At 43.4% G+C, this 26,152-nt stretch overlaps 1 protein-coding gene across 2 annotated transcripts in view; it reads left to right on the top strand.

The window, feature by feature from the left end:
* CDH5 (cadherin 5) overlaps window positions 1–26,152 on the top strand; it is a 53,118-nt gene that overhangs the window by 18,301 nt on the left and 8,665 nt on the right. Inside the window, exons 1-9 of one of the 2 annotated variants that reach the window (XM_036750159.1) lie at window positions 5,603–5,679; window positions 11,064–11,288; window positions 14,883–15,177; window positions 16,602–16,718; window positions 18,317–18,481; window positions 19,580–19,767; window positions 20,816–21,066; window positions 23,008–23,150; window positions 23,859–23,983. In XM_036750159.1, coding sequence (XP_036606054.1) covers window positions 11,085–11,288; window positions 14,883–15,177; window positions 16,602–16,718; window positions 18,317–18,481; window positions 19,580–19,767; window positions 20,816–21,066; window positions 23,008–23,150; window positions 23,859–23,983 — 1,488 coding nt within the window. In that variant the 5' untranslated portion in view covers window positions 5,603–5,679; window positions 11,064–11,084. Of the gene's footprint in view, window positions 1–5,602; window positions 5,680–11,063; window positions 11,289–14,882; window positions 15,178–16,601; window positions 16,719–18,316; window positions 18,482–19,579; window positions 19,768–20,815; window positions 21,067–23,007; window positions 23,151–23,858; window positions 23,984–26,152 lie in introns of those variants that run through there. The other variant, XM_036750158.1, reaches the window with a different exon arrangement.

A 26,152-nucleotide genomic window follows, 5' to 3' on the forward strand; every position in this document is an offset into this window, starting at 1 on the left:
TGGCAGGCAGTGGATCACAATGGAAAGTGTTCTGGATTTAAATCTGAACTGAGGTTGAAAACCAGATCTTGGAACATTTATTAACTATGTGAACATGGGCAAGAAAGACAGGCTGAGTTAGGGAATCAAGTGCTGGACTTGGAGACAGAAAGACCTAGGTTCAAATCCTGATTCAGATACATACTAGCTATATGAGCCTCTTTGGATCTCAATGTCCTCAACTATAAAACAAGAGGGTACAACTATGTGCTGGCCACTGTGCTAAGTGCTTTTTACAAATATTAACTCATTTTATCCTCACAATGATCCTGGGAGGCAGATGCTATTATGATTCCTATTTTACATTTGTGGAAACTGAGGCAGGCAGAAGTTGAATGACTTGCCCAGGGTCACACAGCTAGCAAGTATCTGAGGCCAGATTTGAACTCAGGTCTATCCCTGACTCCAGGACCAGTTCTATCCTCTGAGCCACTAGCTGCCTCTAAATACAGTATACACAATGACCTCTATAGTCCCTTCCAGCTATGACGCTATAACCTCTCTATATTTGTTTTCTCATCTATAAAATAGCAGTAACAAAAATGCCACTTCCTACTTCCCAGGACCATGAAGAAAACACTTTGTAAAAGCTGTAAAAGTAACATGGATATAAACTGTCATTATCACTGTTTGTTGATAAACAACAGACCTCTCAAAGGACTTTCCCTTTGTGTAGAACATCTCGCTGCCCCCTGTATTTAAAGATAACAGTGGTGAGGGAGTCCTTTTCTTGTATGCACAAATGTAGCAGAAAAGACAGACGTGGAATCTCAAGGCGTGTCCATCCCATTCCCCAAATTACACTTCATTGGTAACCGCTATGTGTAAGGCTGGACCATCTTTATGAACCACATCCTTCACCCCCATAGGACTCAGAAACTGAGCCCTTCCTCAACTCACCTTCCTGGGTAATCAATCATCCAAACAACAAGCATTTATTAGGCACCTACTATATGCAAAGACAAAAGGAAATACAATCCCTGCCCTCAAGGAGTTTATGGTCTCTCAGGGACCACATACACATATAGTGGTAGGTACCAAATGTGTACAAGGCAATGGTGGGAGGTACTAGAAATTTGGAGGATCAGGAAAGATATCATGAGCCTTGAGGAATAGTGAGGAGCAGAATTTGCCTAGAACACAGTGAGTGAAGTGGAGGAATGTATAATACAGGTGGGAAAGGAGGTTAGGGCCAGAGTTATGAAAGGCTTGAAAATGATGGAGAGAGGCACATACATTTGAACCTGGAGGTCCTAGGGAGCCACGGGTACTTACTGAGATGGAAAGTGACACAGTCAGATCTATCTTAGGAAGACTGATCTGGGGACAGCTGTGTGGAGAGGGAAAGGACCGAAGGCAGGGAGACCAATTAATTAGAAAGCCATTACAATGACCATAAGCCATGAGGATGTGGAGATCAAAATTATCCAACCCACGATAAAAGAGACTACAGCACAGCTCTGAGCCAGTGACACTTTATTAAAGGGTCTTGGTCTCCTCTAATGAAGTGGACCTCAGATCTTCCTCATGATCTGAGATGCACCGTTCTTCCAGGGCCTTACTTTTATAAGGCTTGATACCAGATTTGATACATTTGATACACTCTAAAGGAACTGTACAAAGGACAGAATCCCATTGGTTGAGAGACCTTGTTTTATGAGCCAAAAATGATGCATCAGTTAGAAATGGTATGTCAGCAGGGGGGTCTCAGGTTGGACAAGGCATGGGGCATCTCCACTGACTAAGTGGTCATAAGAGGGGCATAAGACAGCCAACTGCTCATATTGGACAAGAGAGAATGGTCCAGAGGTACAAAAATAAGTTAGACAACTTTGCATGTAATTGAGTCACCTCTGCCACATTGGGCTTGGTGACAAGGAAAAACAAGGGTGGAAAACTTCTAGTTAGTTTCCTATGATTAAGCAAGTGAACTTATAATCTGCAGCTCACAGCTCTGGGGCCTAATATATAGAACTTCTAATCATTACCCCTATGGAATCATAGCAAACTGGTTAATACTGATTGAAAGAGAGTAGGGGTCCAAATGAATTATTTCTCACAAGGATCTGAGCTGGGGTGGTGGCTACGTGAGCCAAAAGGAAGAATCGGATCCCAGAGATGTGTCAAAAATGACACGATTTGGCAATGCTGGGGGGTGGGGGGCACCGGTGTAGGAGGAAGTGGGAGAGGGCTTGAGGAAGTGGTCAGATCAGTCAAAGCTGATTCTGAGGTTTCCGAATCTGAGTGATTAGGAATTATCAACAGATGGACAAAAGGAAGCTGAAAGGAGGGGCAGGTTTAGGGGGAAAGGTCCGAGCTCAGATCTGGATGTGCTGAGTGTGAGATATTGGTGGGTAGAGAAGGAATTAGAATGGGAATTGGAATTGGAAATTCTCTATCCCAGTCATGGCTGCTAAGCTCTCAGTTGACTCTTCCCAGGGATCCATGGTGGGACCCATCTCTGTAGACTTTGGCTTGAAGTCAGAAATCCTGGGTTCAAATCCTTAGCCTACTGCTTACTCGACAAATCACTTCTTTTTCCTGTCCTCAGTTTCCTCCTTTTGCTCTGTGGATGATAGAGACTCCAGAATATTAAATTTGTCTTGGGGTTTATTGAGTTCTCCAGCAAGGGGGCCCCCACCCCCATCCACTTGGGCAAAGACTCCCTGAAGGAACAAAAGGACAAATCACAAAGGAAGAGGAAGGCTTCAGGCAAAGGGGGATGGGGAGGGGATGTTGCAAGAGCTGGCTGATTAGTGAAGGTGCCTTAACCAGAATGATGAAGCTGATTCCCAAACCCAAAGAATCTTTGACATCTGCCTGAATAGACATTATCACACAGGATGTTCTGGTGGAGGAGCCATTGGGGAGGGGAGTGTGGCAAGGAAGGTCCTTTAATTAGTAAGCTTATACTTAACACAAGATGGAGGGAGCTGTGCTCGGTTTGTGATCCATAGCTGCTAGGGGGCACAGTAGATAGAATGTTGGACCTGGAGTCAGGAAGACCTGAGTTCAAATCCAGCCTCAGACACTTACTAGCTGTGTGACCCTGGGCAAGTCACTTAACCCTCTTCGCCTCATCTATAAAATGACAACAACAGCACACACCTCCCAAGGTTGATGACCAAAGTGCTCTGCAAACCTTAAAGTGCCATATAATAATAGCTAATATTTATGTGTTAGTATATGCCAGGCACTATGCTAAATGCTTTACAATTATTCTCTCATTTGATCCTCACAACAACCCTGAGAGGGAGGTGTTATTTTTAGGCCCATTTTACAGATGAAGAAACTGAGGTTAAATGACTTGCCCAGGGTCACACAGCTAGTTAAGGGTCTGAGGCTGGATTTGAAATCAAGTCTTCCTGACTCCAAGCCCAGTGTTCTACCCACTGAGCACCCAATTGCTGTAGTAACTCTTATTATTACTATTATTATTAAAGGAGTATAATTTTAATTATAATTGAATTATATATAATTTATAAATATATAATTATATATTATATATGCATATATACAATATATTTTATATATACTATATCATATATTTTATGTGTATAAAATATATGGGAATATATGCATTTATATATAAATTATAATATAAGTTAATTTAGCTAATATTAAAGGAGTAAAAGGAATATAATATTCGTTGTATCATATTTATAGCATACTCAATGCAGTACCTATGAATGAAAAAATGAATTTCAAAAAGCATTTGTTAAGTGCATGCGATGTGCTGGGCTCTATACTAAGTCCTAGGGTTACAAATATAAGCAAACAAGAGTCCCTGCCCTCAAGAAACCGACATTCTAATTGGGGATGAGAACACATACAGGGGAATTATATTGTTCAGTTATTTCCCTTGTGTCTGATTCTTTGTGACCCTGTTCGGGATTTTCTTTGCAAAGATACTGGAGTGATTTGCCAGTTTCCTTCTCCATCTCATTTTATAAATGAGGAACTGAGGCAAACAGAGTTAAGTGACTTGCCCAAGGTCACACAGCTAGGAAATGTCTGGGGCCAGATCTTAACTCAGCAAGATACGTCCTACTGACTCCAGGCCCAGCACTCTATCCTCTGAGCCACCTAGCTGCCCCACAGGAAAATTAAGATATATCTCAAAGAGTTATGAGGAGAATAATTTGTAATTCTTAAACCTTAAAACAGTTCTGAAATGTGAGCCCTTCTGTGCTGCTGCCTAAAATCCCCTGGGAATGGGGGACAGTGCCAGAGAGGGAAAAGAGAAGGTCCTTCTCACAGTGGGAAAGTCACCAGAACTTCACAAGGCGAGCAGGCCTCACTGGCGTCTCTCAGGGGCTATGAACTCTCTTACATGACATTTTCAGTTTCACTTCCATTTTTCTTTCTCTTTTCTCCTCAATCCCTCCACCTACCCCACACCTAGCAGAAAGTGGCTCAAAGCCCAAAGATTCTCTAGAGACCCTCCTCATTTGACATCTTGAGGTGGAGGTTGGACAGTCATTTGCTGGGTGTGAGGGAGACTCGAGGTCCACTGAGGTGCCTTTCACATCTCAAATTCTCTAATTTCGTGATTCTTAAGTCTATAGCAGAAAGAACATTGGACCCAGAGGGGATATCTGAGCTGAGATTGGAACTTCCTTATTGTCCCCTAAAATCTTCTCCTCCCCCTACCACCGCTTGCCATGACAGAATAATGATAATCGTAACCACAATAATAGCACTTCAAGGTTTTCAGTGTGATTAAAATATTATCTGATTTTATCCTTACAACAACCCTGGCAGATCAATGCTTTTAAGATCCCCATTTTACACATGTGGAAACCAAAGCAGATAGAAATTAAGTGATTTGCCCAGAGTCACACAGCTAGGAAGTATGTGAGGCATGGTTTGAACTCAGATCTTTCTGACTCAAGGCTCAGTGTTCTATTCACTGACATAGCATGATATATTGGCAAGACCATTGGATCTGGAATCAGGACACCTGAGTTCTAACAGCATCTCCACTCCATGCCCTGGGTTTTAACCTACTTGATTGTCAGTTTCTCTTTAAAATAAGGTTCGACAGTAGTCGTGCTACATACCTCCCAGGGGTTGTGATGAGAATGAAATGACTTGTCTATAAAGCACTTTTTGACCATGAAGTATTATGTAAATGTAAGTCATTATCTTGGAGCTTTATCCATTTAGAGAGTGGACTGAGAGCTAGGACGGTTCTTAGAGATCTAGTCCAACACTTCCATCTTACAGATAGGGAAATGAAGGCTCCTTTAAGGCAATTATCTTGCCCAAGATCCCACAGAAAGTTAGAAGCAGAGTCTGGACTATAACCCAGGTCTCCTGACTCTCAGACCCAGGCCCAAGACACAGCTCACTCCCAGGGGAAGAAAAGCCAATGGTCCCTGTGGCCCCATTGCTCCCCTGTTATTTCTCCATTTCTCAGAAAACCGTTGGCATGGTCAGCTTTTCCTGAGGCCAGTGTGGCGCCATTCAAATGTAATAGCATTACTAGAGTTCACAGAATTCCCTCAGCTAGCAAAAGGTTTGCAATCTCCTGCTTCAGCTCTTTGCCCTCTCTCAGAACTTCCTCCCACTTGGACCCACTTTTCTTTGGAACAGTGCTGGTGCTCCACTGACTCTCACACAGACCAGCCAGCCAAGGTAGGAAAGACCTATACCTATTGCTCGGGGGACTTTTACAATGATAACCATTGCCTGCCAGGCAGATGCAGAGGTTTGCCAGGTGATCTTCCTTCAACACAATTCAGGAGCCTTCAGTGGCTATACCCTGGGTCAATAAATTCATCTAGACCAGGGGTGGGGAACCTGTGGCCTCAAGACCACATGTGGCCCTCTAGGTCCTCAAGGGCAGCCCTTCAACTGACTCCAAATGTCACAGAACAAATCCTTGGATTCAAAGGGCTGCACTTGAAGACCTAAAGGGCCACATGTGGCCCCGAGGCCGCAGGTTCCCCACCCCTGATCTAGACTGTTTAGGACAAGACTCAATGCTTGAGCTAAGGAAGCCAAGGCAACCATTTTGATGACTCTGTGGGGTAGCAAGATCCATTAATCCAGCTGTTCTTAGAACATTAGAGCTTGGAGGGCCCTTAGCACATAAAATTTCAGAGTTAGAAGGGCCCTTAGAGGATAGAATGTCAGAGCAGGGAGGGACCTTGAAGGCATACAATATTTGAAGATAAAATGTCAGAGTTAGAAGGAGTCTTAGAACAAAGAATGTCAGAGTCAGAGAGAAACATAGAACAGAAAATGTCAAAGCAGAAAGGGGCCTTAAAACACAGAATTTCGGAGCTGGAAAGGACCTTAGAAGATAGAATGTCAGAGCTAGAAGGCACCACAGAACACAGAACCTTATTGCCAGAAGAGATGTTTAATGTCCTAAGTTCCCTTCTATCTCCAATGTTCTGACATTCTGAAACCATATAGTATAACCCATTCATTTGACCAATCTTGAAACGGAGGACCACAGAGCTACAAAGGCCCAGGGTCACAACTCGAATTAGAGGCTACCTCTTAATCATAAAATGGAGAAAACATCAGCAAGGCAATGATCCAACACAATCCCGAAGAACTTCTACCTGCTCCAGAGAAAGAACTGATACTGTCTGAATACAGACTGAAGCATGCTCTTTTTCACTTTCCTTCTTTCATTCTTATTTGTATTCAAGTCTTCTTATACAAAATGACTAATATAGAAATGTTTTACATGATTGCACTTGTATAACCTATGTCAGATTACTCACCATCTCAGGGAGCAAGAGGGAGGGAGGGATAGATCTGGAGCTCAAAACTTCAAACAAATGTTTTAAAAATTGTTTTAACATATAATTGGGAAAAGTAAAATATTATTTTGAAATGGAGAGAATAAATCCCTGCCTGCTTCACTGGGCTCCAATGAAGATCGAATGAAATAATATATGCCTTTGCGATCTATAAATTACTATACAAATGTGATATGTTACTATGATTATTGAGCTGAGAGCTGAGTGACCAAGGAGGGATGTAGAATATGCTTCTTTAGGAATCACGTAATGGAGGAAAATATCCTCCTCAAGCCAGCTGAGTGCCCGTTGGTTTGGGAGAGGGTTGCTGAAAGGTAAGGGGATGGAGCGGGTGGCCAGTCAGTCTCAATCTTATTTCATAGACTCTCAAGAGACTGAAGGACCTTGAAAGTCATCTAATCCAAACCCAAGGCAGCTGGGTGGCATAGTAGGTAGAGTGCTGGGCCTGGAGTCAGGAAGACTCATCTACCTGAATTCAAATCTGGCCTCAGATACTTATTCATTGTGTTACCTCGAGCAAGTCACTTAACCCTGTTTACCTCAATTTCCTCCTCGTAAAATGAGCTGGAAAAGGAAATGGCAAACCACTCCAGTACCTTTTCCTGGAAAATCCCAAAAATGGGGTCATGAAGAGTCAGACATGACTGAAACAACTGAACGACAACAAATGAACAAGTGCTTATTATGTGCCAATCACAGGTCTAAGGCTAGGGATACAAAAAAGACAAAAGACAGTTCTTGCCCTCAAGTAACTCCAACTTAATACATATTATTCAAATTGAACTAATAAGCATCCTACCCCGAGCCCTAATCACCATGGTATAATGGATAGAATGCTGGATTTGGAGCCAGAAAAACCTGGGTTCAAATCCACCTCTGATGCTTACTATGTGACCCTAGGCAAGTCACTAAACCTCTCTTGGGCCTCAGTTTCCTCAACTATAAAATAAGGAGGTTGGATGAGATAGCCTCTAAGGTCCCTTCTAGCTGTAAATCAATGCCCAATAAATATTTATTAAGCACCTACTATGTGTCAGGCACTGCGCTAAGCAATACAGATACAAAAAGAAGTAAAAGATGGTCTCTGCCTTCATGATCTAATGGGGGAGACCACAAGCAAATAACTACGTAGATGATAAATTAGAAATAATTAAGAGAGGGAAGGCACTGGGATTAAGAGGAGGTAGGGAAGGCTTCCGGTAGAAGGTAGGACTTTGGTTGGGACTTAAAAGAAGGCAGGGAGGTTAGTAGTCAAGAGTGGAGGTGGGAAAGCATTCCAGGGAGGGAAGATGGCCAGAGAAAATGCCCAGAGCCAAGAAGAGCAAGGAAGCCAAAGCTGTGAACCAGTTTCTCCTCTTCTTTGGGTAATCATTCAGATGATTATCTACAGACAATCCAAAATTTGTCTCTCTGGTCTCTGTTATAACCAAAAGAATGCTGGATTTGGGGTCATCATGTATGAAATTGATCTCATACATAAAACGAGGTGGTTAGACTTGGTGATGTCTAAGGTCACTCCTAGATCTAAGTCCTGTGATCCTATAATCTTTTAAAAAAAAAACTCCTGTGACCCTTTTGGAGAACTGAGTCCCAATTAAGGAAGTTCAGACTTATGCCAGAGCTACCAAGTGCCCAATACCCAATTGGCAGTGGTGGTGTCTACCTCATTGCCTATCCTTTACGATGGATGCTAAGAGAGGAAATAGAGTGAACCCAGGAGTGGGAACTACCCAGACTCCAAAGTGGGTTGTGTTTGTTTCTCAAAGGGCCATTTGGATTATGGGGAGTCACAGTCTCTAGAAATTAGAATTATATCGCTCTTTATTTAAGATTCCCATCAGAGGCCTGCACAGGTAGTGTCTGTACTGGGTAATGTGAAGGACACTGAGAAAGACCTCCCTCCCCACCAAAAATTCTCCTGACCAATTTTTGGAGATACCTAAAATTCCACCATTAAAAAACCATTCCTTTAACTAATGATATGATGTCCCCCGTTTAAATTCAAACACTTCTGAGAGGGACATTAGCCACTGTGAAAACCTTTGTATGAATGAGCAGAGACTCTTTTCTGAAAGCATTTATGGATGGGGATATGGGAGAACTACGGTGGCATATCACCACATTGAGGGGAGGATTGATGATGTAACAGAAAGCCCTCAGAGCCACCACCTCCACTCACTAGATAAGTCCCAAGGATGAGTTCCCTCAGCAAGCAAAAGCAGCCACCTCTTCATCTTCCTTCTCCACATTCCTGGGTCACGGGCCTTTGCTGACCATTTTTCAATACGTGCAAGGTCAGTTCCCTAGATGGAGCCTCTTATTAGAATTAATAGAAAATGAATTTAACTCCTTCAATTCTGGTAGAAAGGGGGAGGGAAAATGGAAGGCATAAGGAAAGAGAAGAGACAAGCAAAATCTGGGCCACATTTTAGTAGAAATTCACAGTATAAGAAAAAGTAAATCATTTACCCCTCAGTGAAGAGGAAGAGGTAGGAAGTGAGAGCCAAAAGATGTTAAGGGACTCTAGAATATAGACTATTAGGGCTGGGAAGCTGCTTGGACATCATGAGCCTCTTATTTTACAACAGAGAAGACTGAGGCCCAGAAAAACAGCCAAGTTCCCATAATCAGCCTAAACTCATGCAAAAACTGAAGGAAAGGGGCAGCTGAGTGGCACAGTGAGTAAAGCACCAGCCCTGGAGTCAGGAGGACCTGAGTTCAAATCCAGCCTCAGGCATTTGACACACTTACTAGCTGTGTGACCTTGGGCAAGCCACTTAACCCAAATTGCCCTGCCTTCCCCCCTAAAAAAAGGAATGAAAGAAGCTCTTCATGCCTAATTTTGTTCCCTCAAATCTAAAACTGAAACCATCACTTTCCTCTATTACCACCCCTTCCTCCTTCTAACTTCTCTATTTCTATTATTGGAACCTCTGTTCCAATCACTCAAGTTGGTAACCTTGGAATGATCTTTGACTCTGCCTTCTCTTCCCAAGCCCTGTGGTAACTACTCACACAGTGTCTCCTACATCTGTCCCTCCCCCATCTACTCCTACTGACGTGACTCTAATTCAAGCCTTTTTCTCATTTCACCTAGAATTTAATAATAGACTTCCAACTGGTCTCTTTGCTCCTAGCTTCTCTCTTCTCCAATCCATCCTTCACTTAATAGCCCAAGATCTCCTTCTGTGTAATTCCTCCATTCAAAAATTTTCTATAATTATATATAATATGCAGTTATGTATAATTACATATAAGTGGTGGCTTCCAGTTGCCTCCCAATTAAAGTATAAACTTGTCTTGGCATTGAGAGTCCACAATCCATCTGTGATCCACCTTCCCAATCTTACCTCACACTAGTACCCTTTAAATGGTCTCCTAGACTACTCTCCGTCCACCACTGTCTTCCTTTCCTCTCCTGCCTCCATTTTTTTGCTCAAGCCTCTCTCCATGCCTGGCATGGGTTTCCCCACCATCTCCATCAGTTGTATTCTCTCGCTTGCTTCAGGGTCCTCTCAAATGCCTCATCTGTGAATCTTCCCCTCAACAAATAACAAGCACTTATAAGTGCCTACTACATACATGGTATTGTGCTATGCCTGGAGATATTTAAAATAACAACAACAAAACAATCTCTGCCTTCAACATTTTCTGAACTATTCAGGCCAAAATATCCTCTCCTTGCTCAAATTTTTCATCCCACTTTGTCTGGACCTCAACTTGGCATATGTCATATGTCTCATTCTTTTAGCATAGATGTGACATAGGCCCCTGCTCTCAAAAAGCTTGCAGCCTAGTGCAGGGAGGGGAAGAAATATATAGCTTTTTCCCCCTCAGAACCAAGTCCAATGCCCCTCAGCTATAGTGGTTACTTAATATTTTCATTTAAAATTTTCAATTTAATATTAATTTAATTAATGGGACTTTTTAGTCAAGTAGATGGCTCAGTAGGAGTATACTAAGGAAGCAAAGTGGTGCAGTGGATAGTGCACTGGGCATGGATTCAGGAAGACAAATTCAAATTCCAGCTTCAGACAGTTTGTAGCTGTGTGACTCTGGGCAAGTCACTTAACCTATCTGTGCCTCAATTTCACCATCCATAAAATGGGGATAACAGAGCCTACCTCTCACAATTGTTGTAAGAATCAAATGACATGACATTCGTAAAGTCCTTTGCAAACCTTAAAGCACTATGTACATGCTTATTATTATTTTTTAATCTGTCCTTACGTTTTTCTGTAGACTTGAGCAGGTCCCAGGAAGATGGAGAAGCCGATCCTCATCATTTTCCTGGCTGCAGCCTGCAGAAGTGTGATAAGAGCCTCTGCAGAGGCACAGGGTTTCTCCCAGGGGCGCCCCCTCTCAGGGGTCCAGGATGTTCACCCACGCTTTAAGAGAGACTGGATTTGGAACCAAATGCACATCCAGGAGGAGATGCCTGGCAATCTCCCTCATCATGTGGGCAAGGTAAAGGGCTCTCTCCTTCAGAGGCTGACTGTCCCTAAGACCTCCTGCAGTGAGGCAAACAGCTTTCTCAGGGTCTCTGCTATTCAATCTGTGCTGCCCTAGACCTTCTGGGAAAGATGGAAACAATCACTGCAAATTATCGTTGAAAGTGGGAAGTGATCGACTCCAATGCTCTTATGTCACAAAGTTTCCAAGAGCAGTAATTACTTACCCAATTGAATGTTACAGAGTTTCCTGCTCTCAAGAGGGTTACAATTAAGGGAGACAAGAATAACACACATGGAACCATTAGGATGCAAGCCATAATTTCTACAGCAGTGTATGCATCTCTAAGCGTTGTAGGAAGGCCTTTGCTAGGCACCCTTATCTTGGGTTGAACTGGTCTGGGAAGGCTTCATGGAGGAGGCGGGCTTTGAAGTAAATGAATAAACCTTGAATAAGCAGAGAAGAGAAACAGGAAGATCACTATGCCACACACAACTTGGTGTGAGCAGCAGTGCAGGAGGCAATCTGGAGGAAAAAGAAGAGAACTACATTCAAAATTAAAAATGTGGGTTCAGATTCTGACTCTGATACTTTAACATTATCCAACAAACATTAAGGGTGCTAGATATAGAAAAAGAAAAATCCCCTTCCCTTAAGTTTTGAGGAAGAATGGCTTTGGGGAAGCTATATATGTGCCGTGTGACCTTGGATAAGTTATCTTCCTTCACTGGCCTCAGTTTCCTATTCTGTAAAGTGAAGGAATCATTAATTTAGAGCTGAAAGTGACCTAGTAAGACATCCGGATATGCTTGCTCCTTTTGCTCATGAAGTTTGTGATTGGTACAAGCTCAAAGAGATGGTAGGATTTGAATCCAGGTCCTCTGACCAGAGAGCTAATGTTCTGTCCATGGTGCCACAGTGGCCTAGTACCCTTTTTTCTATTTTGCTCTAGTATAGCTTGTCTGTGTCCTCCCTAATATAAGGAATCTTTTTGTTGTTGTTCAGTCATGTCCGACTCTCCATGACCCCATTTGGGGTGTTCTTGGCACAGATACTGGCGTGGTTTGCCATTTCCTTCTCCAGCTCATTTTACTGATGAGGAAACTGAGGCAAACAGGGTTAAGTGATTTGCCCAGGGTCACCTAGCTAGTAAGTGTCTGTGGCCGGATTTCAACTCAGAAAGATGAGTCTTCCTAACTTCAGGCCCCGTGCTCTATGCACTATGGCACCACCTAACTGCCCTTTGCAAGGAAACTAGAACAGTACATGTTACTTCTGTAGTGATCTGACTGAAACAAAAAACACAAGGTTGTCACCTCCCTCATGCTGGACACTATCTCTTTTAACCCTGGGCTGGAGGGAGCGGGGTGGGGGGGGAAGAGGGGCAGGGGGAGAGGACAGGGAGCATCACACTGTTAACTTATATTGCACTTTCACTAATCTAATGGATGGTTGTTATTACTGTGGCCCCTTCCTCCTCAGGGAGCTTGGCTCCTGTCCAACAAAAGGCCCAGTGGTCAAATTCTTTCTCTCAGTTCTTACACTGTTCCCAAAGCTAGGGAAGGGGTGAAGGGGGCACAGCAGGATGAGGTAGAATGCAATTAGTGCCATGAGTGACTCATACCACATGAGGAAGGGCTTTCTAATCTGTGTCTGCAGCCAGCCAGGGTGGACCCATTAGATCAACAAAACAGCAGATCACTAAACGTTAGAGCACATCTAACTCGTTGCATGGATTTTCTGGACAATAGGATACACTGGCCTTCAAGGCCCAGCTCTGGTGCCATCACCTCCAGGAAGCCTTCTCCGTTTTCCCCTAGACATCAGAGATGGTATTTGTAAATGCACTTAGCTCAGTGCCTGGCACATAGTAAGATGCTTAAATAAATGCCTGTTCCTTCCCTCCCCACCCCGCCCCAGTACTCCCATGGTACTTTTTCTGGCTCTTTCCTTTGCCCTGTGATAGCATCACAACTTTACAGATGTAGAACTAAAAAAAGGCCTCAGATATCATGTGGGGTAGATGTCATCCATAAACTTTTTCTTTTTAATATTCTAATAACTGTTTCATTATAATTGGTTTCCTTTTAAATTGTAGGTATTTTGTTTTGTGAAATTAGAAATATTATTCTGAAAAAGGGACCATAGGCTTCACCAGAGTGTCAAGGGGATCCAGGACACAAGATCTAGTCTGGGGGTGTGGAACTTGCCTCTTTGAGGCCCTTCTAGGTCCTTGGGTGTGGCCTTTTGACTGAGTCCAAGTTTTACAGAACAAGTCTTTTAATTAATGGGAAGTTTGGATTCAGTCAAAGGGTCAAACTTGAGGACCTAGAGGGCCACATGTGCCCTTGAGGCCACAGGTTCCCCATCCCTGATCTAGTCCAACCCCTTCAGTTAAATGACTTGCCCAAGGTCACTCAAGTGGAACTTGTCAGAGGTGAAATTCAAATTAGTATCTGCTGGGCCCAGAGTTCCACATTCTATCCTCTAGACCACCCTATATTATATTAAACTTTTTCCTGTATACATCACATCCTCCTATTGGATTATAAGCTCCTTAAGAGCAAGGATTGTGTCATTTTGTTCTATGATATCTGATTGATTGGAAGTGTTTCTTTCTATCAAGCTGAAATTCGCCTCCCTGAGATTTCCACCCATTCTCCTAGCTCCACACTCTAGGGCCAAGTAGAATAGGTCTATTTCCTCTCCTGTATAATAATCCTTCAAGCCAATTTACTGAACATTGGTTGAGTGCCTGTTGTTTGCTCATATCCACAATGGCCTCTCTTTGTGGGGTGAGAGATGGGGAATTTAGGTCCCATCACTGCCAAGAGCATGTATTCCCCAAGCCTTTGCTGTAAATGTGCCTTTTCATTAGTGGTATTCTGGCTATTTATTTTATGACTCCAGACCCAATTTGCATATTCTAATTAAAAAGCTCTATTGACTCTACATCTTTAATAAGAACAATCAGTCAACCTGACACATTTTCTGTTTCAAGAATAAGTGTCCATATTTTATCTGTCCATCCTTTCCTGGAGGGATGGGGAGGGGAAGGAGGAAGAGGAGGGGAAAGGGTGGGGATGGGGAGAAGGATGAGAAAGGAGGTGGGGGTGAGGGTGGGGATGGGGAAGGGGAAGGTGATTGGGTTCCAAAAAAGATTGTGAATATCTCCCTGGCTCTGGGAATTGAGAAGGGAGGAAAAAAGTACTTTCATCTGTGGAGGATTAGATCAGGGAAAGCAGGTGGTATGTGAGCTGAGTTTTGAATGATGAAAAGTAATTATCATAGGGATGTCATAGGATTTAGAGCTGGAAGACATCAACTCCTTATGTTACAAATGAGGAAATTGAGGCCCAAAAAAAGATAAATGACTGGACCAAGGTCACAGTTAGTTAAGTAGCAGAGTTGAGGGGTCAAACTCAGTTTTTCTGAGTATGTCAAGACTTCTTTTAACTCTACCAAGTGGAGGGGAATGAAGGGGGAGACAAAGGAGGGGAAATTTTCAGTTATAGAAGATGCCATGAGCAAAGGATTGTTCACGTTGCACAGAGGGAGAGAGGATCCCCTTCCCATCAATTTTAAGTGCCCTCAATTTTTTTCCCTTAGATCACATCAAGTGTGAACAGCAAAAATGCCAGGTATGTTCTCAAAGGGCCCGAGGCTGGCAAAGGCAAACTCTTTGGAGTCAGTGAACAGACTGGAGACGTGTATGCTTTTGAGAGGCTGGACCGGGAGAAGAAATCGGAATATTACCTCACTGCATACATTGTGGACAAAGATACCAACGAGAACCTGGAGCCACCCTCCAACTTTACCATCAAAGTTCATGACGTGAATGATAACGCCCCCGTGTTTGCACAGAGAGTTCTCAATGGCTCAGTGCCAGAGATGTCAGCTGTTGGTACGTGCCAGGGAGACAGCACTCAGCTGCCATTCCAACAAACATTGGGCATCTCTTACCCTGCAAAGTCCCTGTCCTGCCAGGACTGGCCTGGACATCACCAGCCATCTGGGCTCTTCAGCTGTAGCTGTTGATAGCATAGTGGGAATAGAGCCAAGGCCACCCTCCTTCCTCACCTGTATCTTCACAAACATGAAAACTTTCGGTCTCACACTCCCAGACAGAGCCCTACCCTGGAACAGACTAAGCCCTAACTTGGACCGTAGACTAAACCCTAATCCTGGCCACAGACCAAGCCCCTAACTGAGCCCTGATCCTAACATGGCCACAAAACTCTAACCATAGCCTCAGACTGAGACCTAACCCTGGCCAAAGACTGAGAAATAATCCTCCACAGTTTCCCCCAGGAGGTCTGGAAAGGGCTAGGGATGATCTCCAAATCAAGTGAGAACATGTACATGTGACCACTAGGAGGCACAATAGGTTTAGGCTTGTGAACCAATCCAACAGATGTAGAAGCCCCAGGTTCCTAGTAATCCTGTCCTTCAAATTATAGTTATGAAATATGAATGGCTTGTGATGATGGCCACAGTTAGAGAGAGATAACTCTCCAACAATGGGCTGTAGTGTGAGGTCTCTGTCCTATGCTAAGAAAGGTCATTCTCTCCTAAGTGGCTTCCAGGGCTGTCCTGCACCCTCATACCACTGACAAAGGAATACAAGAAAAATGAAAGGTAAAAACAACCACATGGATATTTTGAGAAATAAGATTGGATGAGTCAAATGCAGGCTTTGATAGAGACAACTGGGAATGTGCGCTTCTGAAGTGAGGCAGGAGGATGGTGAGAAGGAGGGGGTTCTCCAATACTCCCTCTGGGTTTGTTTTTCTTTCTGTGTACCAGAAACCTAAGTGAATGCACATAATTTTTTTAAAAGAGTAGTCTTTTACCTTGACATTTGTCTCTTTAATTTTCACCTCCCATGGTCTCCCTGGGAGTCTTAGGTTTGAGGACGGAGAATGAATTTGTCACCACCATGGCCAATGTGGTCTCAATACCAAGTGAAAGCCCCATCATTTCCCTCCTCTCCCCCTCAAGAGATTCTAGTAGGAGGGAAATCATGGCCTCTCATCCTGAGTTTACTTTAGTTAGTTAATCTAGTTAGCTTTCCTTCTCTCCCCTACCCAGCCATTAGAGAAATACAACTCCCAGGGTCTTCAGTGATTTAGATTCCCTTGCAGGTGGCTCCCCAGAGCCTTATCAGAAAAGGTTACAGTCTCACAGTAAATACATAAAGTACTGTGCAAGCCTTAAGGCACTATAGGAATGGAAGCTACCATAATTTTTGTCATTGTTGCTATGATAGTTATTAGCACAAGGGTCTGACCAAAGTTATTCTAATCTATTGGATGACTTTCCCTGTAGGAACTTCAGTCACCAGAGTCACAGCTGTGGATGCAGATGACCCTACCGTGTTGGGCCATGCCTCGGTTTCCTACAATATAGTTCATGGCAGAGAGTATTTCACCATTGACAGTTCTGGTTTGTATGACTATTAACTGCCCTCCCTTCCAATTATTCTCATGCCTAAGATGGCATACGTGTACCCAGTTAGAACTTCCAGGTGACCAAAAAGTAGTCATGGTTTTGTTGCTTTTTTCGGTTTGGTTTGGTTTGGTTTGTTTGGTTTTTACAAACAGGCAGGAGGTTATTCATCCAACAACAAGTATTCAAAAGAATATGTTGTATATTCAAAAAAAATATATTAAGTGCCCACTATATACCAGTCATAGTAATAGGAGTTAGGGAAAAAAAGAAAATGAACAGTCCCCTGCCCTCAAGGAGCTTCTACAAGGCTCCTCTTCAAAGAAGCCTCCCTAGGAGATGACATGGCAATTCTACCAATACTACCACTACCCAGGACACTGATCTGGAAATGACCTTCAGAGCCTAAGACACACGAGTGGTGAGACTGTCCTTTGTCCTTGGATGCCTCTTCAATTCAGAAAGGTTCATCACCCAAAGACTAAATGAGCCAACTACTAAGGCATGGAGGGATTGGGATCTGTGGCAACGGAGTAAGTAACCACAGTTCCAGAACATTAGAACCAAGAGTCCTTAGAAAGATGCTAGGTCCCAACATGGACAAAATCACAGATCCGTGGAGTATGGAGATTTGAGGTGGCCAATATAGCTCCTAATGACTTGCAAAGAACATACCTTGGGCCAGGACATGGGATCAGCCTCCAGACACACATTACTAGCCAAAATCACTCCAGAGTAATCTGCATGTGATTTGAGCAGTGACAGCATTGTTAGTGTTTAAAGGAAGCTTCTCCTGGAGGATGGTTTCCAAGCCACTTTTATATGGCTAAGTCAGTTTGGTCTGCTAAAAAATCCATTCCCATTACCGGTCATCTCTGTTGCCTTTACAGAAAGATTGTTATAATGACACTGTCTTTTGCCTTTTTTGTATCCCTCATGCTTGACATATAATAGGTACTTAATAATTGTTTACTGACTGACTGACTGATATGTTCTCCAAAGTATCATAGAATGCTAGAACTGGAAGGGACCTTAAAAGGTAGATTGAAACAGGGAACATAAAATACAGGAGCTAAAAGTGACCTACCTTACTCTATGGAATGGAAGAACTTGGAACATGCAATATTAATATACGGAAAGACTTTGGAACATAAAATGCCAGAGATGAAAGGGACTTGGGAGACTTTAGAGATTCCCGTCTGTTTAGAGGGAAGTGAGGCCCACAGAAAGAAATGGTATCTCCAGGGTGGCACAGTGAAGAAAAGAGAACTCAGAAAACACTGGCTAGTTTGGGAAAGACTCATATAAAGTCAATTAACAAACACTTAGTAAGTTTTTATTATAGACTAGTCATTATACATGTACAAATATAAGGAAAGATAGCCCCTGCCTTCAAGGAGCTTACATTCTAATAGAAGAAAACACATAAAAAGAAGCTAAAGGGGAGTGGGGAGAAAGGTAGTACAGGTAGTGGGGCAGGAAGTATTTGACTAATGTCCTAAAGATGTATTTTGGTATTAAAAGGAATGGGAGTCACTGCTTAACTCATATTCCTCCTGCACCTTTCTCCTCTCCCTCTTCCTCACCCCATCCAGGCACCATTTTTACGGCTGTAAATAACCTGGATCGAGAAACGCAGTCAAAGTATGAGATTGTGGTGGAAGCCAGAGATGGTCCAGGGCTCCAAGGGGAGTCCAGCACAGCCACAGTGGTCATCACTGTGAGTGACATCAATGACAACTTCCCAATCTTCACTGAAAGTGAGTTGACATTTAGAGAAACGAGGCTGGTTGCGGGGGAGGGGGATGGGAGGAGGCAGATGGGAAGGGGGGAGGCCAAATATTGGATATCGTGTATTGTACTCAGATGGGACACCCTGAGCTAAGGCCTTAGCCCAAACTAAGAGGTTTTAACCAATCTGGCTTTTTAGCTCTCAGAGATCATCCATATTCTAGTCCTAATGAGCTCCTATCTTCCCCTGAGGCTGTGTTTTCTCCTGACCACAGAGGGAAGGTGAGTTGTCCCAAACTCCCATCTCAGACTAGAGTCTAAGATGAGCTCTAATCCTTAGCCCTGGACCAGGCCAGTGGCTCAGTGGATAGAGCACTAGGCCTGGAGTCAGGAACACCTGCATTCAAATCCAGCCTCATATTTTCTAGCTGGCAAGTCACTTAACCTCCATTTGGTTCAGCCCTGGACCACATCCTAATCCAATCTACAGCCTAAACCTAAGACCAGCCCTAACCCTGGTCACCAACTGAGTCATCATATACTACTGCCTCAACACTCTTTTAAATAAATGTTGTTGGTCCCATGGGAACCTGAACAAGAGGCTGTGGCTAGATTATGGTTTCCAGGGACTTTTTAATTTCTGATTTTATATCCCAAATGCCTAGCACAATGCCTAGGTTCTAGGTATCAATTAATCCACAAGCATTCTTTAAGTACCTACTATGTGATAGGCACTATGCTAAGCTCTAGGTATACAAAGACAAAAATAAAATGATCCTAGACCTCAAGAAGCTTCTTTTCTTAGTTACAAGACCTGAGGAATACCAAGGATGATACAGTGGACTAGTTAGAATGCTGGTGCTATTGTCCATACAGATCTTATTAATAAAGAAAACAAGCCAGGGCAGGAGATATGCATAAATTTTGCCCAGTACTTTACGGTACAAGAAAAGAGGGCTGGGGAACCTGTAAACAGGGATCACTTGTACCATTAAAGCTATGTGACTTTGTTGCCTGGGATATAATTCACCCAGATTCCCTGCAAAGTAATGGTCTATCTAATTAATGCAAATTAAGAGGCACAGCTCATTAACCAAACTCTCCCTAATGTTTCTTTTGTGGAGCAGCAAATTACAGATTTGTGGTTCCTGAAGATATCCGAGTGGGAAGCCCCCTGGGGTCCCTGACAGTCGAAGACCCTGATGAGCCCCAGAACCGAATGACCAAGTACAGCATCGTCCAGGGAGAATATAGGGACACCTTCCTCATTGAGCTCGATGCTTCCAGGAATCAAGGCATCATCAAGCCCAAGAAGGTACATGGAGCATATGGAGGTGAAGCAGGGAGGGCACCTGACCCTTGCCTCAGTTTCCTCATTTATAAAATGAGTTAATAATAATAGAACCTACCTCCCATGGTTGTTGTGAGGATAAAATAAGGTCATATTTATAAAGTGCTTTGCAAACTTTAAAGCACTGTGTAAATACTAGCTATTACTATCAGGGGGATGACATCCATTCCAAATCTGAAATTCTGTGTTTTTTCTTATGGATTTAGAAATGGTTCCATAACAGCCCCACCAACTCCAGACTAAAGAACTAAGTGTCTGCGGCAGAGCAGGGCAAGGGGTCAATTTGTTTCCTTCCCTTTAGTAATCCTGACCCTAAATCCCATAAATGTAACCCACTCTGCTGGAGGTACATCAGTCCACCACTCAGCAACCAACACCCTTGATAGGGAAGCCTAAGACCTATTCTAAGCCCTCAGGAAGGACAGAAACTAGTTGAGGAGACAGAATGAATGTACGTGCTAAGAACACTCTTCATTCCCCATCTGAGTGTGGACAGATCCTATCCCTCTGACTTCCTGCCTAACAATACAAACCAACAGTTGCAAAATGCCTACGAGGGGTGTAGAGCCTTTCTTTTCTGGGAGAGCAATGTCTGGGCCTGGGTGATCTAGGAAGGCTTCCGGCAGAAGGCAGATTATGGCCCAAACCTGGAGGGATGAGTAGGATTCCTGGAGCAAAAGCAATCACAACCAAAACAGAATGGAGGGGAGGGGCTCCTATTTTATGCAAGCAATGCTGACTGCATTGACCTAAGCTTTAGGTCTTTATCTCCATGGATCAATGAGAATTCAAATTCATTTGAGTGGATTTCACATACATAACAATAATAATAATTCAGTCTCCTAGCATTCTTATTGGAGAGGTAGGCAGAGCAGAGATTATTACTGTCTCCATTTTACAGATAAGAAGATAGACCCAGAAAAAAAAAAAGGCAACTTGCCCCCTGTCTACAACCCAGACCTCCCAACTCCAAGTTCATGGCTCTTTCCAAGTGTTCCCTTCTCTTTCCTAGCCCCTGGATTACGAGCACATCAAAGAATATAGCTTCACTATCGAGGCAACGGACCCAACAATTAACCTCCGATACCTGAAAAATGTCCCCTCAAAGAACCTAGCTGTTGTTCACATTAATGTCACTGATGTGGATGAGCCTCCAGTCTTCTCCCAACATTTCTACCACTTCGTGCTGATGGAAAACCAAAAGAAGTCCCCAATTGGCTCAGTGTTAGCCAAGGACCCTGATGCAGCTCAACGGAACATTGAGTAAGAAGGAACTGGTTTCTATGGCTTTGGGGAGGTGGGGGATACCCAAATCCGGTCCCTTGTTTGCCCCCTTCCAACAGACTCACAGGATGTTAGAGATAGAAGGAATGTTCAATGTATAGATCCACCAAACATTTCTTAAGTAGCAACTTGGTGCCAGGCACTCTCCTACATGCTAGAAAGTACAAAGACTAAATAAAGTAAGATGGTTCTTGCCCTCGAGTAGCTTACCTTCCACCAGGGAGGTAAAATAGGTCAACAGATAAGTAAATACAGGATATTGTCAAAATAAATATACAATGACAGGGAAGGATTGAGGACCAGTACTAACACCTGGAGGAATCAAGAAAAGCCTCTGGAAGGAAGTGAATCTTGTGCTGAACCTTGAAGAAATCAAGTGGTTCCAAGAGGTGGAAGTGAGGAAGGAGAGCATTCTTAGGCAAGGGACACAGCCTGTGCAAAGTCAGGGAGGCAGGACATGGAACGTGTAGTCCAGGAAGCAGCGAGGAGGCCAGTTTGGTTAGAATATAAAGCATGTGAGGGGCAATAATATGTAATCCTAGAAAGATAGGCTAGAAGGCAGAAGTGAAAGATTTAAAATGCCAAATGTAAACATAAAACATGGAATGTGGGAACCGAAGGGGGCCCTAGAGGCCATCTGGTCCAACCCCCTCATTTTATAAATGACAAAACTGAGGCCGCACAAGCCATCAGTGGCGGAGCTGGGAATCAAACCTAGATCCGGTCCCAAGTCTAATGCTCTCTCCTTTGACCCATTTTCCCTTTTTTCCCACCTTAGGACATCCTAACCCTCATCATCCGGAGACCTCAGGCTCGCTCCTCATTTCCCAGGACCCCTCACTATTTTCCCCATACAACAGACGCACCCTATGCTGCCAACTTTCTGCCTATATCCCAACCCTTCAGGAATCAAATAATAATGAAAACTCACACTCAGGAGTGTGCTGAATCCGTCTCATAAGGAGATTATTAAATTTTTAGTGTGAACACTTATTTCATAAATCAAAAAACTCTACAAATCAGGGCTTGATGTATTGTCCTATTGATTGCCTAGACTTAAGAAACTATTAATAATGCAAATTAAACATAAAAGTGTGTCACAAGGGGACATTTGTTAAACATTTACCAGAACACCCTGGCTCACACTTCTATGGTACCTAAAGGTTTAGGTGGCAGCTGTAGACAAAGCACTGGGCCTAGAATCAGGAAGACTTATTTCCTCCAAGTTCAAATCTGGCCTCAGAAACTTACTAGCTGTGTGACCCTGGACAAGTCACTTTACCTTGTTTGCCTCAGTTTCCTCAACTATAAAATGAGCTGGAGAAGAAAATGGCAAACCACCCCAGTATCTTTGCCAAGAAAACCCCAAATGGGGTTATGAAGCATCAAATATGACCAAAAAATAGCAACAACAAAGGTTTACAAAGTGTTTTTCTCGGAACAACCCTGTGAACTGGGTAGTATAAGTATTATTAATACTTATATATTAATACTCTAAAACAGCTTGCCTTCTGGAAGTAACTGTGCCCGTGGTAAAACAACCTGTAAGTAACTTAATGAGCAAAGAGAACTGAGGCCCTGGATGGAGGAAAGACAAGCCCAGGGTCACAGAGAGTTAGTACCATGACACATCTTGTGACCAACAACCCAGAGCTCTTTCTAATACACTATTCCTGCCCCCCTCCCCCCGCATAGCCAGAATAATTATAGTCCCCACACAAGATCACATAATCTCAAATGTCACTAACATCCAAGGCCAGCCTGACTTGTCCCTGCTTAATTAGTAGCTATATGACCTTGAAAAAGTCACTTACCTTCTTTTAGTCTCAGATTCCTCATGTACAAGGCAGCAAACTCAATGAAAGCATGTAGTGGGTATTGGAAGGTTTGCCAGGAGATGTCTTTTCTCCCATAATGTAGATACTATATCCGGACAACCAGCGATAGAGGACAATTTTTCAGAATCACCAAGCAGGGTTACATCTCCAATGTTAAGGAACTGGACCGTGAAATCTACCCCTGGTATAATCTGACCGTTGAAGCCAAAGAGATGGATCCTCGTGGTGAGCTGCCAATGGGAGGTGTCCCTTCTGGGGCTCCCTCTTTTTTTTTTCTCTGTTCACCTCTCTCTGACAAAGGCTGGGAGGGAAGACTTAAGAAAACATTTGCCTGTCTTTTTGATAAGGAGAGGAGAAAAGCCAACAGAAGCCGATGAAGATAGGGACAAGCAAGATGGTAGAGACAAGCAACCAACAAGTATTTATTGCATGCTTGTTTTTTGCTCATTATTGTGTGGTAAGAATGTTGGCCTTGGTGTCCGAAGACCTGGGTTCCAGTCCAAGATGCAGTAATTACTAACTGTGGGACTTTGGATAAGAAATTGTATCTCACTAAGCCTTAGTTTCAGATGAGAAGTTAGAGATAAGGCAACTGAGACCTCACAAGAGGAGTTAACTTGTGAAAGGTCACAAAGCTGGTTAATGATGGAGTGACGGCTAGAAATCAGGTCTCCTGGTTTCCCAGTCTGGAACTCTTTCCACTGCTCTACCCGGTCTTGGTGATGGCAGAAGAAGGGATGAGTAATGGGCTCTTGTGTCAATGAATCTCAGATCTTTGAGGCACCAACCATCCTGACAAAGCTACGAGCCCTATGATGATGGCACTCCTGTGGCTTTGTCATTTCCTAGGTCTGACTCCCTTGGGTCGTACAGTCACAAGTACCAATGAAAGAGGTATGATTTAAGGGTAAAATCATTATTTCCTATCCCCAGGGAAATTCACAGGCCAAGAATCCATTGTTCAGGTTCACATTGAGATCCTGGATGAGAACGATAATGCCCCAGAGATTGCACACCCCAATGATGCCAAAGTGTGTGAGAACGCTGCCCCTGGAACAGTGAGTACCCTGGAAATCCTGTGTTCCCTAGCCATCACCATCCTGGGGGAGCCACAGGCTTGGGGGGAGGGGAAGCAATCCCCTGGGTATGTTTACACTCAAGTCAGGAAGTAGGATCCCGTTAGGCAAGATGGAATTTAAAAGGAACTTCTGAGAATCTCTCTTCTCTTTCAATCCACAGCCAAGCATACTGATGCCCAAAGGAGGTCAAAGACTGGCCCCAGGTCACACAGATAGTTAGCAGAAGACCAAGGATCAAAACTCAGATCTCCTGACTTCAATCCAGTGTTCTGTGACTAGGGGATTCCATTTTCTTATCTCTATGTAGCTCCCAGCTAGAATAATTAGTTTGTTTTTGGCCTGGGGCACAAAGTAATTCCCCCTAAGGTCCACACTCCTCCCTCCTCTTCGGTTTGAAGGCATTTACTTTAGGTGAAGAGTTATGAGTTCAATCACAATCACTCAGAGCTCCTATTTAATCAAATTTCTAATGTTTAGGGAGAAATTGGGTTTTCTGCCTAACTTTACACTTATATCTACCTCTAGCGAACCCCTGGCATTTTTGTGGTTGAGGCAAACTTCAGCTTACTGGAAACATTTGGGTAATGAAACGTGAGATTTTATTATAGGATTGACATTATATTATAGGACTGATATATTATACTTTATATGGACAGAGCTCCACCAGAAGGAAGTGTTGGGAAAAGATCAGGCCTTTTTTTGGGACTTCCCTCAGTCTGAGTTTTCTGCTTCAAGATATCTGGAGAGTTTCCTTAATATCTCCCTTCTCTGCCACAGCTAGCTTTGCTCCTCAAGGATATACTGGGATGCTATACTCACTCCAGCTTGTCAATCTCAAGCACCCCAACTTTACATACAAAATGAGAGAGTTAGACTAGTCGTCTCTGAAGTCCTGGCTAGGTCTGGCATTCTGTCTATGTCCTAGGGTCCTTCCTAGCTCTGACATTTATGTTCCAACTTCAACATTCTAATATTCTAAGTTCTGAGGTCCTCTCCAGGTCTAAATTCTAGGTTCTAAGGTCCTTTCCAGAGACCATGCCTAGGAAGAACTGAGCTGTTCAACTTGACACTCTCTGGGACCCCTGACCCCTCATTTTCACCCTGACTACTTTTATTCCTGCTACAACTACCCTCTCTTCACCTTTTCCCCATTTCCACCCCTACCTCCCACCTCACACACATACTTCCATCTGGGCGAAGTACAGTCAAATCACCGCTACCATTGCCTCTGGAAAGAGGCAGCTTTCTTGATCCTCTGTGACTTCAAAGACAGTAACTCCTTTCCCTGGCCAAAACTCCCCTATGTGTTGTCTCTTCTGCGCACCCCCCCTTAGAATGTAAGCCCCTTGAGGGCAGCAACTATCGCCCTCTTACATTTGTATCCCTAGCACTTAGCATGATACCTGGCACATAGTAAATGCTTTTCATTCATTCATTCGAGAATGAGTTGAGTGAAATGTTCTAAGATCTCTCCCAACTCTGACATCCCATAAACTGAGGTGAATGGACAGTGGACAGCCCCCATGTCTACACACCCAAGACACATGGCACTCTTGGCTGATGACAGTAATCCTACAGTTCAGAAGAATAGATAGCTCCTGGTTGTTTTCACCCTTTATTTGCTTTTGTGACATATTTATTTTCAGGGTGTCTAGAATTACTTCTATTTCTAAGGTAGCCACCAGGCTCAGGTACAAATTTGACATTTATTAAAAAGATAAAAATTCTGAAAAAGCCCCAGAAGCAACACGATATTCTCTTACTGTAAATTGCTCAACCCTGAAGACAGAGTGGCTGTGGTGACTGGTTTCTTCTCAGAGTTCCTCTCAAGGCATAGAAACCCACATGCCTTTAAGGGTAATAGTTGAAGAGACTTCGTTATGAACTTTCTTCTTCCTTCAGAGCTTGCCCCCAGAGGTCCATTAAATGCCTGGTCTGGCCATGTGACCTCATCTTTAGATGCAAATTTGTTTGTCTACAAGAGGATTATGGGTAAAGTGGAAGACTTTCTCTGAATGTAGAACTTTCAGAGTAAGGTTCCCTCAGCGCTTTGAAGAGCTACTACAATAGTCTTATTGCCCACCCCATCCCCCAAGGGTTCTCCCCTTTCCTCAAGAAAATCACTTTCTTCTAAATGGGATTTGTAAT

This window comes from Trichosurus vulpecula, chromosome 3, assembly GCF_011100635.1.
Source record: "Trichosurus vulpecula isolate mTriVul1 chromosome 3, mTriVul1.pri, whole genome shotgun sequence".
Taxonomy (NCBI): Eukaryota; Metazoa; Chordata; class Mammalia; order Diprotodontia; family Phalangeridae; genus Trichosurus; species Trichosurus vulpecula.